This window comes from Corvus kubaryi, unplaced genomic scaffold (assembly GCF_017639235.1).
Source record: "Corvus kubaryi isolate FWS band 111438036 unplaced genomic scaffold, C.kubaryi_AGA036_p1.0 37353, whole genome shotgun sequence".
NCBI classification, from domain to species: Eukaryota; Metazoa; Chordata; class Aves; order Passeriformes; family Corvidae; genus Corvus; species Corvus kubaryi.
In genome coordinates, this window is record NW_024581115.1 from 6158749 (window position 1) to 6179769 (window position 21021).

General features: G+C 48.5%; 3 protein-coding genes across 6 annotated transcripts; 2 read left to right on the forward strand and 1 right to left on the reverse strand.

Moving 5' to 3' along the window:
* The first annotated feature begins 39 nt into the window (after positions 1-39).
* CCDC61 (coiled-coil domain containing 61) lies at positions 40-3485 on the forward strand. 3 transcript variants are annotated; one of them, XM_042032729.1, is made up of 14 exons: positions 40-471; positions 1061-1220; positions 1301-1383; positions 1479-1636; positions 1710-1838; positions 1936-2011; positions 2105-2187; positions 2276-2388; positions 2485-2563; positions 2669-2733; positions 2826-2904; positions 2976-3027; positions 3134-3200; positions 3289-3485. In XM_042032729.1, the coding sequence occupies exons 1-14, from the start codon at positions 427-429 to the stop codon at positions 3384-3386; spliced, it is 1287 nt and encodes a 428-aa protein (XP_041888663.1). In that variant the 5' UTR covers positions 40-426; the 3' UTR covers positions 3387-3485. The 3 variants fall into 3 exon arrangements, with proteins under 3 accessions (XP_041888663.1, XP_041888664.1, XP_041888665.1); XM_042032730.1 differs by having other exon boundaries at positions 2982-3027; XM_042032731.1 differs by lacking the exon at positions 40-471 and adding an exon at positions 510-594.
* Positions 3486-3765: 280 nt separating this feature from the next.
* On the reverse strand, positions 3766-5078 carry BLOC1S3 (biogenesis of lysosomal organelles complex 1 subunit 3). 2 transcript variants are annotated; one of them, XM_042032733.1, is made up of 2 exons: positions 4995-5078; positions 3766-4746 (listed from the first exon to the last, which is right to left on the reverse strand). In XM_042032733.1, exon 2 carries the CDS (start codon positions 4741-4743, stop codon positions 4264-4266), a length of 480 nt encoding a protein of 159 aa, XP_041888667.1. In that variant the 5' UTR covers positions 4744-4746; positions 4995-5078; the 3' UTR covers positions 3766-4263. The 2 variants fall into 2 exon arrangements, with proteins under 2 accessions (XP_041888667.1, XP_041888668.1); XM_042032734.1 differs by lacking the exon at positions 4995-5078 and adding an exon at positions 4829-4970.
* A 4144-nt stretch (positions 5079-9222) lies between these two features.
* Positions 9223-18058, forward strand: DHRS7C (dehydrogenase/reductase 7C). The gene is made up of 7 exons (XM_042032738.1): positions 9223-9357; positions 9853-10008; positions 12760-12872; positions 14708-14918; positions 15200-15292; positions 17078-17233; positions 17732-18058. Exons 2-7 carry the CDS (start codon positions 9855-9857, stop codon positions 17938-17940), a joined length of 936 nt encoding a protein of 311 aa, XP_041888672.1. The 5' UTR covers positions 9223-9357; positions 9853-9854; the 3' UTR covers positions 17941-18058.
* The last annotated feature ends 2963 nt before the right edge of the window (positions 18059-21021 follow it).

Consider the following 21021-nt stretch of genomic DNA (forward strand, 5'->3'; position numbering starts at 1 on the left):
GCGTTACTCTTCAGATTCAACCCCAAGTTCTCCAAGTGCCAACCCGAATTTGTATAATGCAGTCCTCAAAAGTAGAGAAAACAGAAGCCACATAGTCAATTTAAGGTGCAAACCGACACTTTCATGCTGCAAAACCACATTTATGCATTCCAAGGTTTATGTTTTTAAAGTTCAGAGACTCCGGGAACGGAGCGGGACAAGCCCCCGACCAAAGGCGGGCGGGAAGCAGGGGAAAGGGCGGGCCCTGCCACAGGCAGGCGTGGCTCCTCCCCTTTCCCAGGAATGACTGACAGCAGCAGTAACCAATGGTGCCGTGGAGATGGGGCGCGGGCTTCTCCTGACAGCCAATGGCAGCGGGAGGCTGGAGAGCAGCGGGGGCGGGCAGAGCAGTAACGGCATTGCCATGATGGGCGGCGCCAGCAGCCAATGAGCGGCGGAGCGGCGTGTGGCCAGCCAATGAGACAGCGCGGGGTGAGGCAGGGCGGGGCTGCGGCCAGCCAATGAGGTGGGGCGGGCTCGGGGGGCGGGGCGCGGCTGAGGCGGCGGATCGCGGCGGGCGGTGAGCCTCTTCCGAGTGCGGCACGGCTGCTCCCGGTATCTGTCGGCTGAGCACAACCGCGGGCCCGGGCCACCCCCGTCCTGCTGCTCCCAAAGCAGACCCCCAGTTCCCTTCCCTCGGTACCCCCAGAACAGGCCCCCGAAGCCCTGCGCTTCCCGCTGTTCTCCCGGCAGCAGGCCCAAGCCCATGGATCTCCCCATGTTCCTCTGTAGTCTCTCCACCCCTTGAAACTGCGCCCGCCCCCAGCAGGGCCCAAGTTACCAAAAGCTGTAAGGTCCTCTCTGGTCACCCCCTGTGGTGTTGTAGTCTCCCCTTGTTCTTACCCCGTCAGTGCGCGCCCATCAGTTCTCGGCACTCGCCCCCCCCCCCCAGAATCCAGCCCAGCTCACCTGTCCCGAGCCCTCCTCCCCTTTCCGAGGGTGCCCTCTCTGTACTCCTGGGGTGCCCTCTGTACTCCTGGGGTACAGACCCCTGTCTCCCAAGGGTGTCCCCTCCCCACAGACCCCTCGCACCATGGGCGAGCCGCGGTACCTGCAGGCCGACTGCGCTTTCCGGCCCGGGGCACACACGGTGCGGGTGACCCTGGCCCGCACTACGTTGCGGGTGGAGGTGGAGGCTCACGGCACCGCCGACCTGTGGAGAGGCGAGTTCGATGCCACCTGTGAGTGCCGGAGGGAGCTCGTGGTGGGATGAGGGGACTTCCCACGACTGGCACTGACTGAAGTACTCCCCTCCTCGCAGTCGTCGAGGACCTGACCCGCAAAACGGGGAATTTCAAGCAGTTTGGCATTTTCTGCAGCATGCTGGAGTCGGCACTGACGCAGGTGTGGCCGTGCCGCTCCTCCACACGGCGTTTTGGGGCTACATGGGGTGGGGTGTGTGTCCCACTGAGCCCTCCTGCTTTTCGAACTTTCTGCAGAGCAGCGAGTCCGTCAGCCTGGAGCTCCTCACCTACACCGACTTGGAAACCCTGCATAGCCGGAAAGTGGGGGCAATCACCCGGCCTCCCCCTTCCTCCTCTTCCCCCCTCAACACCAAGCGCTACCTCATCCTCATCTACTCTGTGGAGTTCGATAGGTGACAGGGGATACCAGGCAGGGGTCACAGGGGAGTGACTCCAGCCTCACCTCCTCCACATGCTGTCCTGCAGGATCCATTACCCACTGCCACTGCCCTATGCGGGTCGGCCGGACCTTGTGGCACTGGTGCGGGAGCTGCAGGAGCAGCTGGCGCAGCTCCGGGCCCAACGCCTGGATGAGACCCAGCACTTGCGGGATGTGTGAGTGGGGCCGGTGGCATCCGGAAGGGTTTGGGGGATTCCTGTCTCACAGGGTGAGGAAGGAACCCCCAGACCATCCCCCTGTCATCCCCCCCAGGCTGTGGCAGGCACTGGAGGAGAAGCGGGCGGCAGAGGCCCGGCACCAGCGCGAGTACCAGCAGCTGGCTGCAGAGGTGGGCTGGGAGAGGGGCAGGAAGGATGGGAGCTGCTCTTGGTAGGGACAGGGGCTGTTGGATGCATAGCGAAATTTTTTCTCCCCCTCACAGCTGGCCCAGGCAAAAGCGTCGGAGCAGAGGCTGCAGATGCGGGTGAAGAACCTGACAGCTGAACTGGCCTCCTACAGGAGGGGGTGAGGCCGGGGTGAACCCTGCAAGAGGACCCTCATGACCATGGGGTGTCCTTCTGTCCCCACCTTATGGCACTGGTCCTCTTGGCAGCCGCCAGAAATCTGCCAGCCCGGCCCTGCGCCCCCCGGAGCGACGCTCTGCATCCCTGGAGAGCCACAGGAGCAGCCGGGGCCACCCCTCGCCACGGTCCCTGTCGCCTGCAGGTGTGGGACACTTGGGGACCCATGCCCAGGAGTGGAGACGGGACATGGCTCCCCCCCCTCCTCACCCTGACCCCCTCCTCTGCCTCCCCCTGCCAGGCTCCCGCCCACCACGCTTTGACCCCACTGCCTTTGTCAGGGCCCGGCAGTGCCGGCAGAAGGAAGCTGAGCTCAGAAAGTGAGTGGTGGTCACTGAGCTTGTCACCTTCCCTCCCTGGCACCTGGGGGATCTCCTCCCCACCTCACACCCCTGTCCCCTTACCGCCATCTCCCTTGGGTACAGCCAGCGGCGTGGAGTGGCTTCTGGCAGCACCAGCCCGGCGAGGAGCCACAGGCGCAGCTCATCAGGTGAGTGGGGAGCATGAAGAGGGCTGGGGGCACACCCTTTGTGTGCTGGGGCTCCTTCCTTAACTTCCCCCCATCCCCATTTTTCCCTGCAGCCGAAAGCTCCCGGAGCTGGCGCTTGGGAGTGAGCTCTGGCAGCAAAGCCAATGAGCGCCCCGAGCCCGTGCCCTGCAGGTAATGCTGGGGTGGGGCAGGATGCTTGGGCATCCCTTCTAGCACGCTTTAACCCCCCCCACCTTGGGCAGGGACAGGAGAGTGACCCATACACGGAGACCCCTGAGCACCTCATCCTGCATGGTGAGTGGTTGCCCCTTTGGGGTTCCCCCACCCCTCTGGGGTCTCCCCCTGCATCCCAAAGCAGGGTGAGCACAAGGTCACTGGTGACCCTCAACCTCCCCCCCAGGTGCCTCACCCAGCTGCCAGCCACAAGCTGCCGGCATGCAGGACTGCTGGCAAGCGCCCTGGTAAAGGTGAGGCCCCATCTGAGCCCCAAGATATTTGAGAGATACCCCAGTTCAGGCCTTTGTTAACCCTTTCTTCCTGCACTGGCCTCCCCAGAGAACCACTCCAAGGAGCCCTCAGCTGAACTGGCTGAGATCGATGCCCGGCTGCAGGCTCTGCAGGAGTACATGGACAGCCTGAACACCCGCATGTGACCCCCTCCAGGGACACACACCCTCTCCCTGTGCCCTCAGGGGGTGAACAGTGGTGGTGTGGTGCAAGTGTCCCCCCAAATAAACCCTTGTGAGGCGCCAGAGTGTGTCCTTCTTGGGACGGAGGTGGGGGCGGTGTCTCCTGGGAGGGAGTGTGGGGGCATGGGGGCACCAGGGACATCACAAGAGGGTGACAGTACCAGTGCTTGGGGACATGTGGGATACAGCCCAGGCCACCAGTCTTGTCCCCTGGGCTACCAGTGAACTCCAAGGTCACTGCAGTGTGACACCAGCACCCATGTCACCCTACCCCGTCCCTGCACCCCAGGGTGTCCCTGTCCCCCTTCCTGCAACACTACCATCCTCACAGCGCCGGCCAAGCTCCCCACTATGGCTCTGACGCCATCACGGCTTTATTCAGTTCCATGTCACATAAAACAGTGGCATTTGGGGACAATGGTGATGAGCCAGCACCAGGCTGCAGTTCAGGGATGGTGGCGGCTGGCCAGGCGGCCAGCAGCGATGGTGTCACCAAAGCATGGAGGTCCTGGGGTGCCAGGCCGGCGGTCTCTTTACCAAAGCCACTGTTTGGTGTCACTGTGGCTACACTGGTGATGATGTCACTGTGGTGAGGAGGTCTTCAGGGTCAGTCAGGGGTGCTCCAAACATGACTCAGTGCCAGCACAACTCCACCCTCCGCAGGACACTGTGGTGATGACCCTGCCGGTAATGACCCTGCCACGGCATACGTGGCACTGGTGATGCCGAGAGGACAACAGTGATGCTGGCAGCTGCCCGCAGATGTCTGCCAGGTGTTGGTGCCGCCGCCGGTGACAGCCGCAGTGGGGATGGTGAACGCCGTGCCACATCCCGGCGCCGGTCAGAGCTGCCCGCGGATGTCGGGCAGGAGGTGACAGGCCGTGACGATGTCGATGGTGTCGGCCACGGCGCGCAGATCGCGGCGGGCCAGGCGCAGGCAGTGGGCGGCCGCGGCGGCGGTGACCTGCGCCCGTCCCAGGGCCCCGCCGAGCCCCCCCAGGCTCCGGGCAGCGCTGCCGTAGCTCTGCCGAAGGGCGCTGCCCACCGCCCCCCGCAGCCGCCCCGTGCCCTCCCGCAGCCGCTGCTGCAGCAGCGAGGGGCCGCCCCCCCAAACCGCCGCCGGCTCCTCCGCCAGCACTGGCGGAGTCTTCGGCCTCTGCTCCTCCTCCTCCTCCTCCTCCTCTTCGGTCTCGGACGCTTCGCCCGGCACCTTCAGCCCGGCCCCGGGGGCCTGCCCTGCCGTCCCCACCAGCAGCTCCGGCTCCGAGTCGCTCTCGGAGGCTTCGCCCGGCACTACGCGGGGGGAGCGGGGGGCGGCCATGGCCTGCAGGGGGACACGGGGCGGGTCAGGAGGGCGGGGGGCTCATCCCTGCGGAATCGCTCCCCCGCTGCCCCGGCGCTCAGACCTCTCTAGACCCGCGCGGCACCGCAGCGATCCCAGGCGGTCCCACGGCCCCCCAGCGATCCCAGGGGGTCCCGCGGCCCCGGCAGCGATCCCAGGCGGTCCCGCGGCCCCCCAGCGATCCCAGATCCCCACACCCGGGCCCCCCCGATCCCACGGGAATCTCCCACCTCCGGCCCGCCACCGCCGCGGGTCACATGATGCGCTGCCCACGTGACCGCCTCCCGGAAGTGCCGGTGCCCAGCATGGCGGGCCGCGGGCCGCTGCCGGGTTGATTGAAGAACTCCGGGATGAGATCCCCGGGGAACTGGCCTGAAACGCACAGGAGCCGGCCAGCCGACAGCTGTTTGAGGCCATGTTCCGGTTTGGTCAAATTTAGAAATATATCCTCTGAGAGAAGGCAGGTCGCCATCCCTCCCCCACCAGGTTCGGGAAAAGTAATTTTTCCTCGAAGGAAAGTGAAGGAGATAAAAGCTATTTATTTAACAAACACGCGGGAAAAGGAAAATAATGCTAAATAATAAAATCTCTCGCTGTGGAGGAAAACCCTGGGACAGTGTTAGAGTCCTCCCTTTGGTCTCCTCGGAGCTGGGGCTTGGCCCAGGGCCAGGCCCTCTGTGCTTAGGAAAGTCCTCCCGATGTGCTCTGAGGTTGAAGCAGTCCAGCAGAAAAGGGAGAAAATCCAAAATTCCAGGGAAGGAAAGAAAGCTCAACTCTCAGTCTCTCTCCGGAGAAAAAGAAGCTGAAACTGGCCAAAAGCTGACTGGAAAGCAGCAAGCCGGGTGCTTCCTCGCTCCCCTGCCGCAGCTGGGGAAAAACCTTCTATCTCTGTGTGACCTTGAACAAGCTGCAAACTGCTTTGAGAAAGTTTTGCTCAGTTTTTCCTTCCCCCTCTCAGGCTCAGTTTGAAGGCATAAAAAGGCACAAGAATTAATTTCTGGGCGTAGGGCAGCGATATGGGATACGCATCATAAGGTCACCCCAAGACAGGCCACTTCAGTGCAAAAGCTCTCCATCCCCCTGGGTAAGGAATCAAGCCGGGCAGCAGCAGGGACTTGTAGCCTGAGAGGAGCACAGGGAGAGGATGAGGAGAACCGAGATGCAGATGGAACGGGGCTCATGGCAGTGGGGAGGTGACCTGAGCCAGCCAGCGCGGCAAGCGCGGTGTGACCAATCTGGTGGCCACCTGTGACAGGGAAGACTGAGCACTGTCACCTTCCTAGACTGCTGTAATCCTTTGGCGTGGTCCCACATGGCATCCTCATCTCCAAACTGGGGAGCTGGCCTACAGAAGCCCACAGGGGCTGGGGAAGGGGCCATGATGACTACAGGGCACCGGGGCTGCAGTGATCTGCGGGGCTCTGGGGCTTTGGGGGAGGGTGTAGAGGTCCCTCATATCTGTAAGGCACAGGGAGTGTGGCCATTCCCAAGCAGATGTCACTGCTGGTGGGAGAGGTGAGGCTGGGTGGGTTTTGGTGGCACCAGGGGGGACACAAAGGGTGGGACGCTGAGTGGCCTGTGTGGGTGCTTGGGGCTGTGCCCTGGCAGCTGCCGTGGTGCCAAACTGCCACCCCCCCTCTCCTGCTTTCAGGCTCAGCTCCACTCTCATGAGGAGCAGTGAGTGTCGGGGCTCCAGAGCGCTGTGGGAGCCCAGTGCCTGTGCCAGAATTTGGACCACGATCAGGACCAAGGTGGTGACCGGGACTGGGACCAGAAGCGGGAGTGTCACCATAACCACACCCTTGTCAGGACACTGCGGGCACGATGCTGATGGTGACCACCCTGCCAAGGTGGGGCACAGGGGCCACCATGAGGTCCCTGCTCGCTGCCACGAGGACAGCAGTGCTGTTGGCAGGTGGTGGTGCTATTGCTGGTGACAGAGACTTTCAGAGCCAGCTGAAGGAGGGAGAAAACCTCACTTCTGTTCAAGTTTCTCTGTAGATAATTGACCCTTTTCGTGGGAACTGGCCTCTAGAAGAGTTTTTAAATATCCCCGTTGCACTGCTGTTCCCAGCGCTGCTCTGAAGGTGGCAGTGCATGATACATTGCTGTGCTATTTCACCAGACTGAGATTTCTGTGCTTCAGAAGATTTGGGTGTTTTGGTTATTGCAGTCACTGTATTTTCCCAGATGACTCTGGCAGTTTTTCTTTAAAATTTTTCGTTGTATTAATAAATACGATAGCATTTTATCTTTACAGTCTTACACACTGTGGGCTATCTAGTTATTTCTATTGATTTTTCCTAGTCTTGGATTTTTACATTTCTTGTACCTTTATTCTGGTTCATTTGGAAAAAAATCACTTAAAACTCACAAAAAGTCCTCTATCTCTAGCGTGTGCTTTTTTTTTTTATGTTTCAACTTGCCAGGAAAATTGTTTCCAGAACCCTGAATGAATTAAACAGACAACACATCATGTTCCATAAAAAGAGCAAACCAGCTCAGTTGCTGATAGGAACTGCACATTTGTTTGTTAAAAACTGATGTTTTAAAAGTAAGAGAAGATGGCTGGGGCTTTAGGAATGATGGAAAATTGGATTTCCTCTCTGTGGCTGCAGGTGGCTTGGCGTGACTTCATGTTTTTACATTCACTTGCAGAAACTGATGTACGTTACAGGACACTGTGACCATTTTGTATTGAAAACCAGGTATTTAATCATACCTGTCATTCGTGTCTTTTTTACCTAGAAATGCATGCAGTGTTTCAAACGTTGACACATTATAGAATTCTGAGGTTTGGAAACCTTAAACCACGGGTTCTTTGGTAGACAACTTCAGCTTTCAGAGGCAAGAGTACACATCTTAGTTCTTGAAGCCATTAGCTTCTAGAGCAAGTTAAGTTTACAAAATATGTCTGAAAGTGCCCTCCTACACCCACTTAAATAATCTTCTATCCATTTCCACTCATTGAAAGTGACCACTGTCCTGGTACCTGCAAAACCAGCCGTGAAGTCCTTGTTCTTTGTTAGAAATCTCCAACATCAGTGACTCTCTCGTTTGTAGAATTGCAGTCTCACGTTGAAGATGAAAATTAGAGTTTAGATGACCAGTTACACAGCACAAACAGAACTATGAATCTGGTTGTCAGATTGCAGTTTTAAGACAGTAATACTTTTTTTTAAAGAAGCAAAACAGGGATGGTTTATGGTAAACCGTTCTTCTCCCTAGTCTAAAGGTCAGTCAGTATGTGTGATCGTCAGGTTAACAATCACAGCTTCCCTGCCCTTGTGAGACCTCACCTGGAATACTGCATCCAGGTCTGAGGCTCTTAGCACACGAAGGATGTGGCCCTGTTGGAGTGAGTCCAGAAGATTTTCTGAGGGCTGGAGCCCCTCTGCTGTGGAGACAGGCTGGGACAGCTGGGGGTGTTCAGCCTAGAGAAGAGAAAACTCTGGGGAGACCTCGTTGTTGCCTTCCAGTACTTGAAAGGGGGTTACAAAAAAACAAGGAGAGAAGCTTTTTATTTGGGTAAATAGTGACAGGACAAAGAGGTACAGTGTTCAACTAAGAGAGGATAGGTTCAGATTAGATGTTAGGAACGTATTCTTTACCCAGAGTTTGGTGAGGCACTGTCACAGGTTGCCCAGAGAGATTGTGGCTGCTCCATCCCTCAAAGTGTTCAAGGCTTGGAGCCTTGAACCTGGGTGGGGATTGGAGGGGGCTTGGACCAACCTGGTCAAGTGGGAGGTGTCCCTGCCCATGGCATGGGAGTGGAATAAGATGAGATTTAAGGTTCTCTCCAACCCAAAGCACTCTGTGATTCTGTGATTCTGTGATTCTATGAACAGATAACGTCTCTGTAGGAAATGTAAAATAGATGTAAATGTAAAAAGGTAAAACGTAGATCACCTATCTTAAGTTGGTATGGTCTTAAAATTGCTGGGAAAGAGACAGATCTGTCTTGCAGACACCAAGAGTGGAAAGCAGCCTGCAGCCCCTGGGAGCACAGGATGCCAGCCTCGTCTGTTTTCCAGCACTCAGCTGCCTGCAGCAGCTCTGTGTGAGGCACTGACTCCCCAGCCAGCTTGCTCAGAGACCTTCTCCTGACACATTCATACATCACTCATATTGCTGAACTGTGATTATTTCAAGTGGCAGCTTCTTTGTGGAACCTTTTGCTTGGTTTTGACGACCTATTGTTGTGGCATTTACACAAATGCTTTGATGTGTGAAGTCTCTTGGAGGCAGAGCACAAGAAATTGAGGCACTGTGAACAACTGCAGCCAAACACAAGGCAGAAGGAGAGGTGGTTCTTCGTACAGGTGGATGGATACTGTACTGAGAACTTTTCTGTGAGTGCCCAGGCTGTTGGGCCTGATAGGTCAGGCATGCAGATCACACTGTGCATGCTATATTTACTCTGGCAGTGCCTCTGTCACTGGGCCATACATAGCCACTCTGATTCAGGGCAAGCAGCCTCAACAAATCAGTTCTCTGTGAAGCTGCTAAAGGATCTTATCTAAACCTGTAATACAGAGGTTTACAAAAATACAACAGAATGCTCTGTCTGTATCTGGAGTCTTCGTAGCCATAGTAAGTGATTGTATTTTCTCTATCTTTTAGAACAGAAAAGACTTCTACTGTGAGTTTTACCTGCAATTTGGATTAAAAGCTTTTTCTCTGTTTTCTAATAATAGCAATGTATTTGAAAGTTCAGTGGTTTTTTTTGCCTATGTTTTGCCTCAAAGCATAATACAATATGCATACATACACATATATATGTAGTATATAGATGTGTGTGTGTATGCTATTATGGTCTTGCCACCATGCAGTAATTTTGCATAAAAGGAATCCAGATTTGCCTAGACCATACAAAGATGGGGAAAACAAAGGAGCAATAATACCCTGTTCATTACAAAACAATATTACGCCACTGATCGGAAAACAACCTTCCTACTACTTCAAGTTGCTGCTTTGGCATGCTGATCACTGGATTTTCTATATATGAAAACACTGGGTTTTTAATTGAAAAATAATGTGTGTGTATTATGATTACTGTACTCTCATATGGTCTTTTGTTTCCCACAGACATGGGTATCTTTTCTGTACTTGCTCTACCATTGCTGCTCTTAGGGATCAGTGGAATTATTTATATTTACCAGTCAGTCAGGTGGCTCTTGTCCAAGTCAGCGGTGCAGAACAAGGTAGTGGTGATCACGGATGCCATCTCTGGACTAGGCAAGGGTGAGTTTTCTCATTTCTTCTCAGTGTCAGAGAACAGAAACAGCCAGAGAGCGACCCTCTGGGTGATAGAACATGCACACATTGCCTTGTACCTATTCATAACTGGCTGGGTGAAGCAGAAGTTAATAAATCTATTTATAAACAAGTCCCGTGATTTTTAAATGCATATTTTTAGGCTCAGCCACAGGAACTGTTGGTAGACTTGAAGGAGCTGCAGAGCTTTGTATTTATTTAATTCAATAGAATGAGAGGATTTATAAGAACGCTGAGGGCTATTTTTAGCATGTTGCTACTGTAAGATCCCATTACATAGGCTGTCAGTGCGGGATAGCTGCATATAAACAGGTGTCATCTTATTCTTTACATGTTCTTTTTCAGCCCTTAGAGACTTGAACAGTTCCTGCTGCTTGTAAACAGCAGTGCTCACCCCTCTGTCTGGGAGCTGGACTCGATGGTCCCTGTGGGTCCCTTCCATCGCAGGGGGTTCTGTGATTGTGACCCCCCTCTGACTCCTCAGCCCCCTTGGGTGAGGTGGGATTGAATAACCCCAGGGTCCTGCCCCTGCCCCTTCTGGCTGCTGCAAGAGTTAACCCTGTTCTGGCCAGAACCAGGACAGTTATGTTTCAAATTGATTTTGGGGAGGCATGGTTTAGAGTACTTCTGCTGAGGTTGGAGGTATTGCAGAATTGTATGGTGTCTGGGTTTCTGGACAAAAACCTCACTTGGAGCAGAAATATCACCAGTGCTGGATTTGTTTGGCTGTGGCTTCAAGCCAAATCTTGCAGTCCTCCAAGAATAAAGAAAATTTATAATTTAACATTTCTCCAGCTGTCTTTCTCCAGCACTGCATGACCCCTGGGGAATATTTTCCTAACTTCAGTTTCCTTATTAACCTTTCTTCCTCTTTTTTCTTTTTTTTTTTTTTTTTCTGTGACTAGCTGTCACCTGTCTCTTGAGGCTAGAAAGGCAATTGTGTGTGTGTGGTGCCCCCACACTCCTTTTCATATAGATGAAAAATGAGGTAACTCAAAGCACTTTTATTTTATTATCCTAAATATGTCTATGATCAGTATCCCACAGGTTGACACCAGGATGTTATTTGCAGGCTTGAATGATTCCAAATAATGCAAAATTAACTCTGCAGTCCACTCATGCATTCATTCAAAGCTTTAAAATACCAGCTGTGTGGCCAGCTGCTGTGTATGTGGGCTCTAAGGAAACAGCCAAATTCTTTTCCTACATGCCAGAATTTCCGGACTAAAGGCAACATTCATCAAAGTTAAAAAAGAGAAACAAATCTGTGATGATTGAAGATGTTTTCAATGGTTTATGGTTGTTATTGAAACATAGTTCCTGTTTCTTCTGAGTGCTGTAACTCGGAAAAGTACAGGGAAGTTCTAGAGGAGAACATTGGTTTCCCTTTTTCACCTTTATTGCTGCTCACATAGTAGTCTTTTTCTCTTATTTTTTTTTTTTTCACCAGATTGCCTCAACTGTTGTTTATAAGGAAAATACTGCTATAATTGTTCTGGCAAATAATCTTTTGGGCATTAAATTAAAAGTCTTTCTATGCTAGGAAAAGAAAAAAAAAAGAAAATGAAAAGCATTCATAAAATTACTGTTGTAAATTGCTTAAAAAGATTGAAAAAGATTGCTTAAATAAAAGCTTCCAGCTGCACAGGTTTGCAAAACTACAAGAATGGATCCATAAAGGTGCTCCACCCTTGTGTTTCATAATTTGGCTCGAGTTGGTGACATACCCCCATGAAGATCTGCACAATGAGTTGGTTGCAGTCTCGTAGCCGGTGCCAAGAGGGGGTGATGGGTGACACTGATTGCCAGTTCCTGCTGTTACTTGAGTCCCCGCTTCCAGAAGTGCACTACCATAGCTCACTTGTGTAAAAAAGGGAGGAGAAATCTCCTCTGAGACCTATCTTAAATTGGGGTAAACCCCCAGCCTAGAATATGTCTGAATGAAGAAAATGCAGTACCAGCCCTGCATTCCCAGAGGCTTTTTGGTGCTTTTCTCAGGAAGGCATCAGGGAATGTAGCTGAACAAGCTGGTCCCTGCTGCCCCTGCTGACTGCTGGGAAGGATTAGGACTCAGGAGATAAAGGTCTTGGGATGGATTACATCTGGAGGGGAGGGTCTGTAGGAGAAAGGGCTGTCTCCTGGGTGCTTCACCAGTGGGCCAGTTTGAGGAAGTTGGCCTGTATTACTCTTTTTCAAAGTTGTAGATGAGTTCTGTGTTGCCAAGAGCTTCATGCAGGTAGCCCGCAGAGCGAGCTGGTGTTACTGCTTGCTGGGCTTGGCTGGTTTCTTTATAGTGCAGCAGACATGAAGGTTTGCAAAAGATGCAGTTTGTATTGTAACCACCTTAGGTGTATTTTTATATGTAGTTTTATTTATAGCAAGTGTGTCTGGGAAGGATATACACAAAAATTTTTCTAACTCAATCTCATCATCCATTAACAGACATGGTGTTCTTTTCTTAAGTCATTTTTAATAAATCCCTTTACTAAACAGTGGCATTGTGTTGTACCATTAACTATGCATCATACCATCACAATAAATTTAATTTTTTCCTCACAATTCGATGCTTTCTGTTTTACTCATATTATTTCAAACTTAATGAATTTTAAAGCATGGATTCAACATCTTTAGCAGAACCAGCATCCCATTTCAAGCAAAATAAACAAAATCAACTTGTCATTATTGTAATTCTTTCTTCTGGATGTGTTTCTTTCCTAGAATGTTCTCGTGTGTTTCACGCAGGAGGAGCAAGGCTTGTGTTGTGTGGCAGGACATGGGAGAAGTTAGAAGCCTTGTATGATGCCTTAATTAGCGTGACAGACCCCAGCATGGTATGTATTCATGGCCTGGGATAAACCTTGCTTGGGTGCACAATGTCTTTTTAGATCCAGCAAAACAATGGAGAAGAAATGTGATTTCTGTCAGTGATGGCTTTGGTCACCCAGGTAATACAGCAAACACAGTCCAGAGAGACAGAGAGAGAAACCCCTCTGAAGGTCTTTGGAGCATATTGCCAAAATCCTGCTCTCTTGAGCTAATCCTGTGAAGCATCTGAGTGCTCCTGTATTCTGAACAAGCCACCCAGCCAGAAATCCTCAGCAGAGGAATTTGCCTGATAATTTGGATGAAAGGGATCCAAGTGCTTCATTTAATGACAGGACATGCCATCAGTTTTTCATATAATTAGTGTGCTCAAGGAATGCGAGATGGGTCTAAAGATCAAGTTAATTTTGAGCTTCTCCACTATCTGGGGAAAAGTCCCGGCAGAAGGGATTGGGAGTGAAAAAATAACACTGTCTTTTCCTCATGGCCACTGGCTGGGTCACCCTGGCAGTGGACATGCAGGACTGCCCCTTCTCCAGCTCTTTGGCAGGTGTTTGTTGAGGCTCCTGGGAACGCTTCCCTTCTGGGACCAACATGCAGTTGACCAATTCCAGGGCACAGGTGCTCCTGAAGGCATCACATAAATTTTACAGCCATTGCTCATCAGACCAACAGATATTTGTGGAGTTTTTTTGCAGTGAGCTTCGTTCATCTGCACAGATAACCACAAAGGTTCATGTTAGACTGCACAGATTCAACTAGGAAAAATTATTAAGTATGACCAAGGGTTCTGCATTACATTGTTTAAGTAATACAGTAAGAGAAACAATTTCAACTTCATTCCTCTGTCCCACAGCTGATAAAATCTGTTTTTGCAGAAATCATGCAAATGTAAACTCCATTTGGATAAGCTATAGCAAAACAAACCATTCCTACCTTCCATCTGTCCCCATGTTTATGTAGCTTGTCTATCAAAGCACTATACCCTGGTCTGTGTTGTCAGCAAAGGGTTGTTCCCACAAAGACCATGACTTGAACTGGTAGGAGTCACCCTTGTGTCTATTTTCTGTCTCCACTGATTACAGGAGAGACAAGACTCATGAGGAGCTAGTCCAGCTTACCCTTCCCGTGGTGTTCTGCTTCACCTGAAGTTCAGTGTCTGTGAATACCCATTGTCATGGAATCACAGAACCAATCACAGAATCACAGGATGGGTTGGATTGGAAGGGATCTTAAACACCACCCAGTGCCACCCCTGCCACGGGCAGGGACACCTTCCACTATCCCAGGTTCCTCCAAGCCCTGTCCAGCCTGGCCTTGGGCACTGCCAGGGATCCAGGGGCAGCCACAGCTGCTCTGGGCACCCTGTGCCAGGGCCTCCCCTCCCTCACAGGGAACAATTCCTGCCCAATATCCCATCTAACCCTGCCCTCTGACAGTGGGAAGCCATTCCCCCTTGTCCTGTCACTGCTAGCCCTTGTCCCCAGTCCCTCTCCAGCTTTCTTGGACCCCTTTTAGGCTCTGGAAGGAGCATTAAGGTTCCCCAGAGCCTTCTCCAGGCTGAACAAACCCATCTCTCATTGCTGAGCTATCTTCTTTCTAGAGTGAGTTAATATCAAACCCATCTCTCATTGCTGAGCTATCTTCTTTCTAGAGTGAGTTAATATCAAACCCATCTCTCATTGCTGAGCTATCTTCTTTCTAGAGCGAGTTAATATCAAAACCTTATGTGAGAATGATAAAAACACTTGGAGTATCAAGGTAAATTCATTTACAAGACAAGTAGGTAGAAATACACTTCGTATATAACAAGTCCCGCTGAAATGAGTCTTTTGTTTGTCAGACATATGCACCAAAGCTCATACTCCTGGATATCTCAGACATCAGCTGCATTCGAGACGTAGCTAAGGAAATCCTGAACTGCTATGGCTGTGTGGATATACTGATCAACAATGCAAGTATGAAGGTGAAGGGAGCAGTGCAGAGCATTTCACTGGAACTTGATAAAAAGATAATGGATGCCAACTATTTTGGACCTATAACATTAACCAAAGGTATTTTAATTTTTTTTTTCTTTTTTTTTTTTTGCTGTAACCACTTAAAGCAGATTGACAATTAAATGGGTTAATACTGCAACCAGCTCTGCATGTAGAATTCAGGTGAAGTCTAGGAGACACTTAATTTCCACCTATTGGGTTTTGTGATGCTTTTGCTTGCAGTATTGAGTCAACTTCACTGAAGTTGTGGTGTTTACACTTCTGCTGTCACTCCTTTTCACTAAATGCACTCGGCTCTTTTACTTACGTGGCTTTTTCTTGTATTTCTCTTTTCGCAGCCATTCTTCCTAACATGATCTCAAGAAGAACTGGTCAGATTGTTCTAATTAATAGCATCCAAGGGAAAATAGGAATCCCATTTCGTGCAGCTTGTAAGTTACACATAGGAAAAACACACATTCTAATGCACAGCTTGTGAGTAGTCCATGACAATCATAATAGGTTGTTAAAAGTGCTAATTTGCATCCAAATTTGGTGTTATTACAGTATTTGGCTGAAATTTTTTTCAAATTGGAACTCAGAAATAGTTAAAATGCTGCCTTTGAAATGTAACTGCTGCCTAGGGTACTTGAGAATAAGAGGATAAAAATGTGACAGCAAATTTTAAATATACATATAAATATATATTGTACAGTTAAAATCTGTATCTTATCTGTACTTGTGCATATTGGAAGAAACCTTCATGAAGAATAGTGTGTAAATATAAAGTATGATAAGAGCTACTGCTTTATGAAGGAAGCCCCATGCCCTTAATGTATTTGGGTGTGGGAGTTTAAAGGGAGATGTAGTAATTGCTTCCTGCTTGGCTTTCCAGAAAATTTTCAAGGTCTTTCATCCAAAGCTCCTCAGGGAACGAGGCTGTTCTGAATTATAATGCAAGGTTTTTGCATTAACAAAATGCAAAATTAGTGGACAGAAAATATAGGAGAGATGTAAATAGGCATTTTTAACTTGGAACAGATGTAAACAGACATTTGTAACTTGGCAGAAAGTCAGTAATGGGCTCTGAATTGAAAAGCCTGCGAGACCTCAGAATTGTGACTTAGAGTTCCATGAAAGCAAATTACAGTGACAGAAGCTGTAAGGAAAACAGCAGAGAAAATAAATTAAAACATGTCTTTCTGTCTTTGTAAATTTATGCGTAAATACGCAGTGCCCACATCTTGAACATAGTGGGCTATTCTGGTCTCCCGTCTCAAAAGAAGTATAAGAACTACAAAAAAGGCTCAAAAAGGAAACAACACATTGATGTGACATCTGGAATACTTTCCATCTAGGATATAGACAATTGTGTCAAGATACATTGTATGTGTATAAAACCATAAGAAGCAGAAGAGCCAACAGAGAGAGTTTTTACAATGCCCCTACCAATATTTCTGTTGCATGAAATGAAGCTGCCAGAAGAAGGAATGTCAAAATGGATGCATGGAGAGGTATCTCTGCATTCCCAGAGCCCACCTGCCATTGTCTAGATATGCACAGGTTGTTTTTCACTGTAAACTGAGTCAAATAAAAGGTGATTGAGCACTTTGCAGCTCTGCTGCACTGAACACCCAGTTCTGTTTGCTGGTCAGGTTTCACATACTATCGTCTTATTCGTACTATTCTCAATAAAAAGACACTAAAAGCAGATTAAAAAGCCTTGACACTCAGTTACTTTAAAATTCACTTTAACATCTCAGATTGCTTCTCTGGGGCAATGTCCTAATCAGTTCACAAAGCGTGAGCAGCACTGCGTTCCAGCAGTGGACATGTATTTCACTGCATTGTATGGATGTGTCACCAACTGCAGAAACACAAGGTGTGGGGACTCATCTCAGAGACAATGCCATTCACCAAAGACATTTTTGAACTGTAGAGATAATAGAATTGTTATTCCCTCACCCAGGATATGCTGTTTCTGACTGGGAAATGCAGGCACATGCTCTTTGACCCATCCGAGACACTCCACACACAATTGTCCTGGATAGATAATTTCTTATTGCTTGTTTTAAATATGTCATATGATAATTTCACTGGGTGAAAGAATTCGCTGTTGTTTTGCCTTTTGGCTGATCATTCCATGCTCGTTTTCCCAAACACTGATGATTTATTATACATCTGCTTCCATGCAATCATACATCTAAACATGCATACGTGGGCTTTTTTTCTTTTAGATGCTGCATCCAAGCATGCTGCTGTAGGCTTTTTTGATTGTCTTCGAGCTGAAATGGAGGAATTTGATATTTCTGTCAGCACTGTGAATCCAACCTTCATCTGTTCATACCATCGCCAACCAACACCAGGCAACTGGGAGGCATCTATTTGGAAATGTAAGTTTGGGTGGATGAAGATGAGGAACATATAGCAGGGGGGAGGCTTTTCCAGGGTAAATGAGAGGAAAAATAATGGGAATGACAGAAATGATGAACAGGCATGAGGAGCAAAACAAAAGAGGTATTGGAGAGGTAATATAAGTCTGGTGAAAAGAGAAGGAACATGGAATGAGGCAACATTATGTGAGAAAATAAATACACCAGGGCATCAGGAATGGAGGTGGAGGAGGGCATGAAAGGTCCAAAGGGATAATTCCACTGCACTCAGGTTGCTCCTTCTCTTAGGGACTGTAAGGCTTTTACCTCAACATTATAAAAAGATCTTGGTGACGTACTGGTGAGGAGAGCGGAGTGGGGAAGGGACCGAAAGTGCGTAGAAGTTAAACTGATTTGATTGATGCATTACTTGTGTGTCTTTTTAACACCATTCCCTCAGAGTGTCTGCCTGTCTGTCTGTCTGTCTGTCTGTAGCTCTCACTCCTCTCTCATTTACAGTCTTTTTCAGGAAGGTGTCATACGGCGTGCACCCGGTGGAGGTGGCAGGGGAGGTCCTGCGCACAGTGAGCAGGAAGAAGCAGGAGGTGCTTATGGCCAATCCCATCCCCAGAGCAGCAGTTTACATTCGAACCTTCTTCCCTGAGCTGTTTTTTGCCATCGTTGCCTCAGGGATTAGGGAAAAGCTGAAGACAGAAGAGGAAAATTGATTTTGTTCAGTTATTTTCCTTGCTTTTGACCTGAAAAAAAAAAAAGGTTTCTGTTTTAAATGTCAGTGATTTCTGCTGCTTGCTGTGGGTAGAATAAAGCCACTAGCATTGACACACAGATTCAACTATAAAGCTTCTACTCTTCTGCTTTTAGGGAATATGACAATATGCCATTGGAACCAAACTGCTCTTGATGCTACAAGTCCCATTGCTCATATCACTTTCAGCATCAGCTCATTTATATACCTCAGTCACTGGTAGAATCACCAAACATGAGAGGAATTTTCAGAGCAAAGAAACATTATGTCATCGTGAAGGGACATTAACCCTTTGCTGTATCTCTGATTCAATTGCTCTGGCTTCAAGAAACCTGACTCAGGGAGGGAGTTCACTGCTGGGATGAAGGGGTCAGTTCCTGCAGTACCTGCTGGAGCTCCATCTGTTTTCTGTTGTAGCACGGGGGTTTTATTGTAGTGTGAGAGATTGTACCTTAACTTTGTTCAAAATTTTCTTGGTCCTCAGCAGAACTCTTCTCCTTCAAACCAATGGGCATTTGCTGTGATCTCAGTTGTATTTGTTCCTGTACCTCAGCAACAGCCAAGTCCTCCACATTTCCACAAGAGCAAGATGCAGAATAAGCACAATTTCATCTGAAAAGGATCAGGCACCACAGGCCACCACAGCTGAACATGAATCAACATTGTTAGTGACTGCCCCATCCCTGGAAGTGTTCATGGCCAGGTTGGATGGGGCTTGGACCAATCTGGTCTAGTGGAAGGTGTCCCTGCCCATGGCAGGGGGTTGGAATGAGATAAATGATCTTTAAGGTCCCTTCCAACACAAACCATTCTGTGATTTCTATGATTTCTATTATTGTCTTTCTCTGTTGTAAAAACAAGTGGATCACATGTTAAAATAAGCTGAGTGATCCTTCTGCTCCATTTTGCACGTTCTAGAGATCAGCAGAACTTCTCCATACAATTTCACTTCAAAACAGTGAGAGTTCAGGGAGCCACAGTAAAAGGCAGTGAGAGTAAAAATGGTGGAATAACACCTGTAACCTACCAAGAAACTTTCAAAAAACAGATGCATTTTAATCTAGAGAGTAGAAGAAAGTTGTATCTTAATGATTTTCAAATTCCTAAAAGGTACTGTGGAGAAGGTAGAACGGAAATGTTCTCCATTTCTGCTGGAGCAGGACAATGTGCTAAAATTACTGCAAAGGAGATTTACAGGGACAGCATTTTTCTGCTAAGAATAGTTAAGCACAAAGGATAAATTGCCACAGAAATTTTCAAATGCCTGTCTTTGGAAGCTTTAAAGAAGAGATTAATGAAACATCTGTAAAAAAGCAATGTAGCTTTAGTTTATCCTGCCTAGAAGAAAAGAAGGATTAGATGACCTTTTAAATGGGTCACACTTTTCTCTAATTCAGTGGGTTTTTCTCATCTCGAAGACAGGGTTTCTCCACTGGTATTTCAGAAGCAATATCTTTTTTTTTTTTCCTCTGGGGAAATCTATTATTTAATCTGGAGTTTTCTATTTCATTTGTTGATCTCTGTTTCGCTGTCTCACCTGTGGATATATGTTGCACATAAAAATACAATGATAACAAAAAGAAATATTAAGATGAGTTCAGGATAACAGGAATTGCATCCCAGAGGTGCCTATTTCTCTCATTAACTTGCAGCGGTAACCAGCACTGTTGAAGATCTGTTGTGCCACAGGTATCTGAAGTTTTCTGAGATGCCATATTCCTCAAGATTGATAGGATCCAATGAATCAGAATAAAAATGCTGCAGGTGTTTTTCCTCTGTTTTCAAATAATGTGGTTCCAGGACTTACTGGGAGTCAAGAGTTAAAGTAAGGGCCAGAATATGAAATCATGGCTTACAAATAGGGATAAGAAATCTTGCATTTCATCAGGTGAATTGATTTACCAGATATCCAGCAGAAGCCATATAGCTTCTTGAATGGTTAGCATGGGAAAAACAGACAGTTTGAGATTCAAGTATTGATCTGGACGGATTCTTACTGCACAATTATTTAAAAAGCCCTTGCCCACATGCAGCACGTTATGTGCATGCAAACCACTGTAAGAAACAGTCCTGAGGAAACAGCACATGGCAGAGACTGTCAGCCTGTGTTAGTAAACTCCAGGATAAGAAAAAAAATGAGGCACTTGCTTAAATTGGATTTTTCAAAGGACTTTTAGGCACCAACCAAGTACGTTCCTGGATGAGGTGGAAATTCTTCCATGACACCCAGGAGCAACACGAGATGGGTAAAGATCTGTTGTAAAAAGAATTATTACAAGTGACAAAAAGCAGAAAGTCAGACGGAATCAGGAATAATTCCTCTGTCAGTGAAGGTGTTAGAAACATACCCATCAGGAAGAAATGCCTGAAACACGTGGAAGGAATCAGGATCTTGTGTTTTGGTCAAGGGAGTGAGACTGCTTCTAACAGAGCGGGCACCCAGCCCTCGAGCAGCTGCTTTGTTCCCCTGCTGAACTGAAGGTGGCAGTTTCAGAGCACTGTAAAGGATAAAGACAGACTTTTCTAAAGATTAAAGAGGAAATCTTACTGCTATCTGCAGCTACCTAGTAGGATGGTGTGGGGAATATGGAGCCAGATTCTTCTCAAAGGTGCACAGTGGAAGGAAAAAAGGTAACGGGCACAAACTGGAACACAGAACGTTCTGATCTGATATGAGGAAATGCTTTTTCTACAATTGCAGCAGTGAAGCATTGGGACCTGTTGCCAACAAGGTCAGGAACTCTCATTTCTTGAATATATTCAATATATACACAAAAACTCTCCTCTCTTACCACTAATGGTTTTCTTCTGACTTAATGATGCTTCTCTGTTATCAGCTCCACCTTATCACTGGCCATAACCTGACCTGTTGTGGATCTTGCTGGCATAACAAACTCAAGCTATATTTATTGCCTGAATAAAAATATAAAGGGATTTTTCCAAAGCCTGGATCTGCTTAAAAACTAGAACAGTGGGGAACCTGTGTCAGTATTGTTATCTGAACAGAGACACCTGAACCTTCTTTTCCAGCACCAAGACTTCC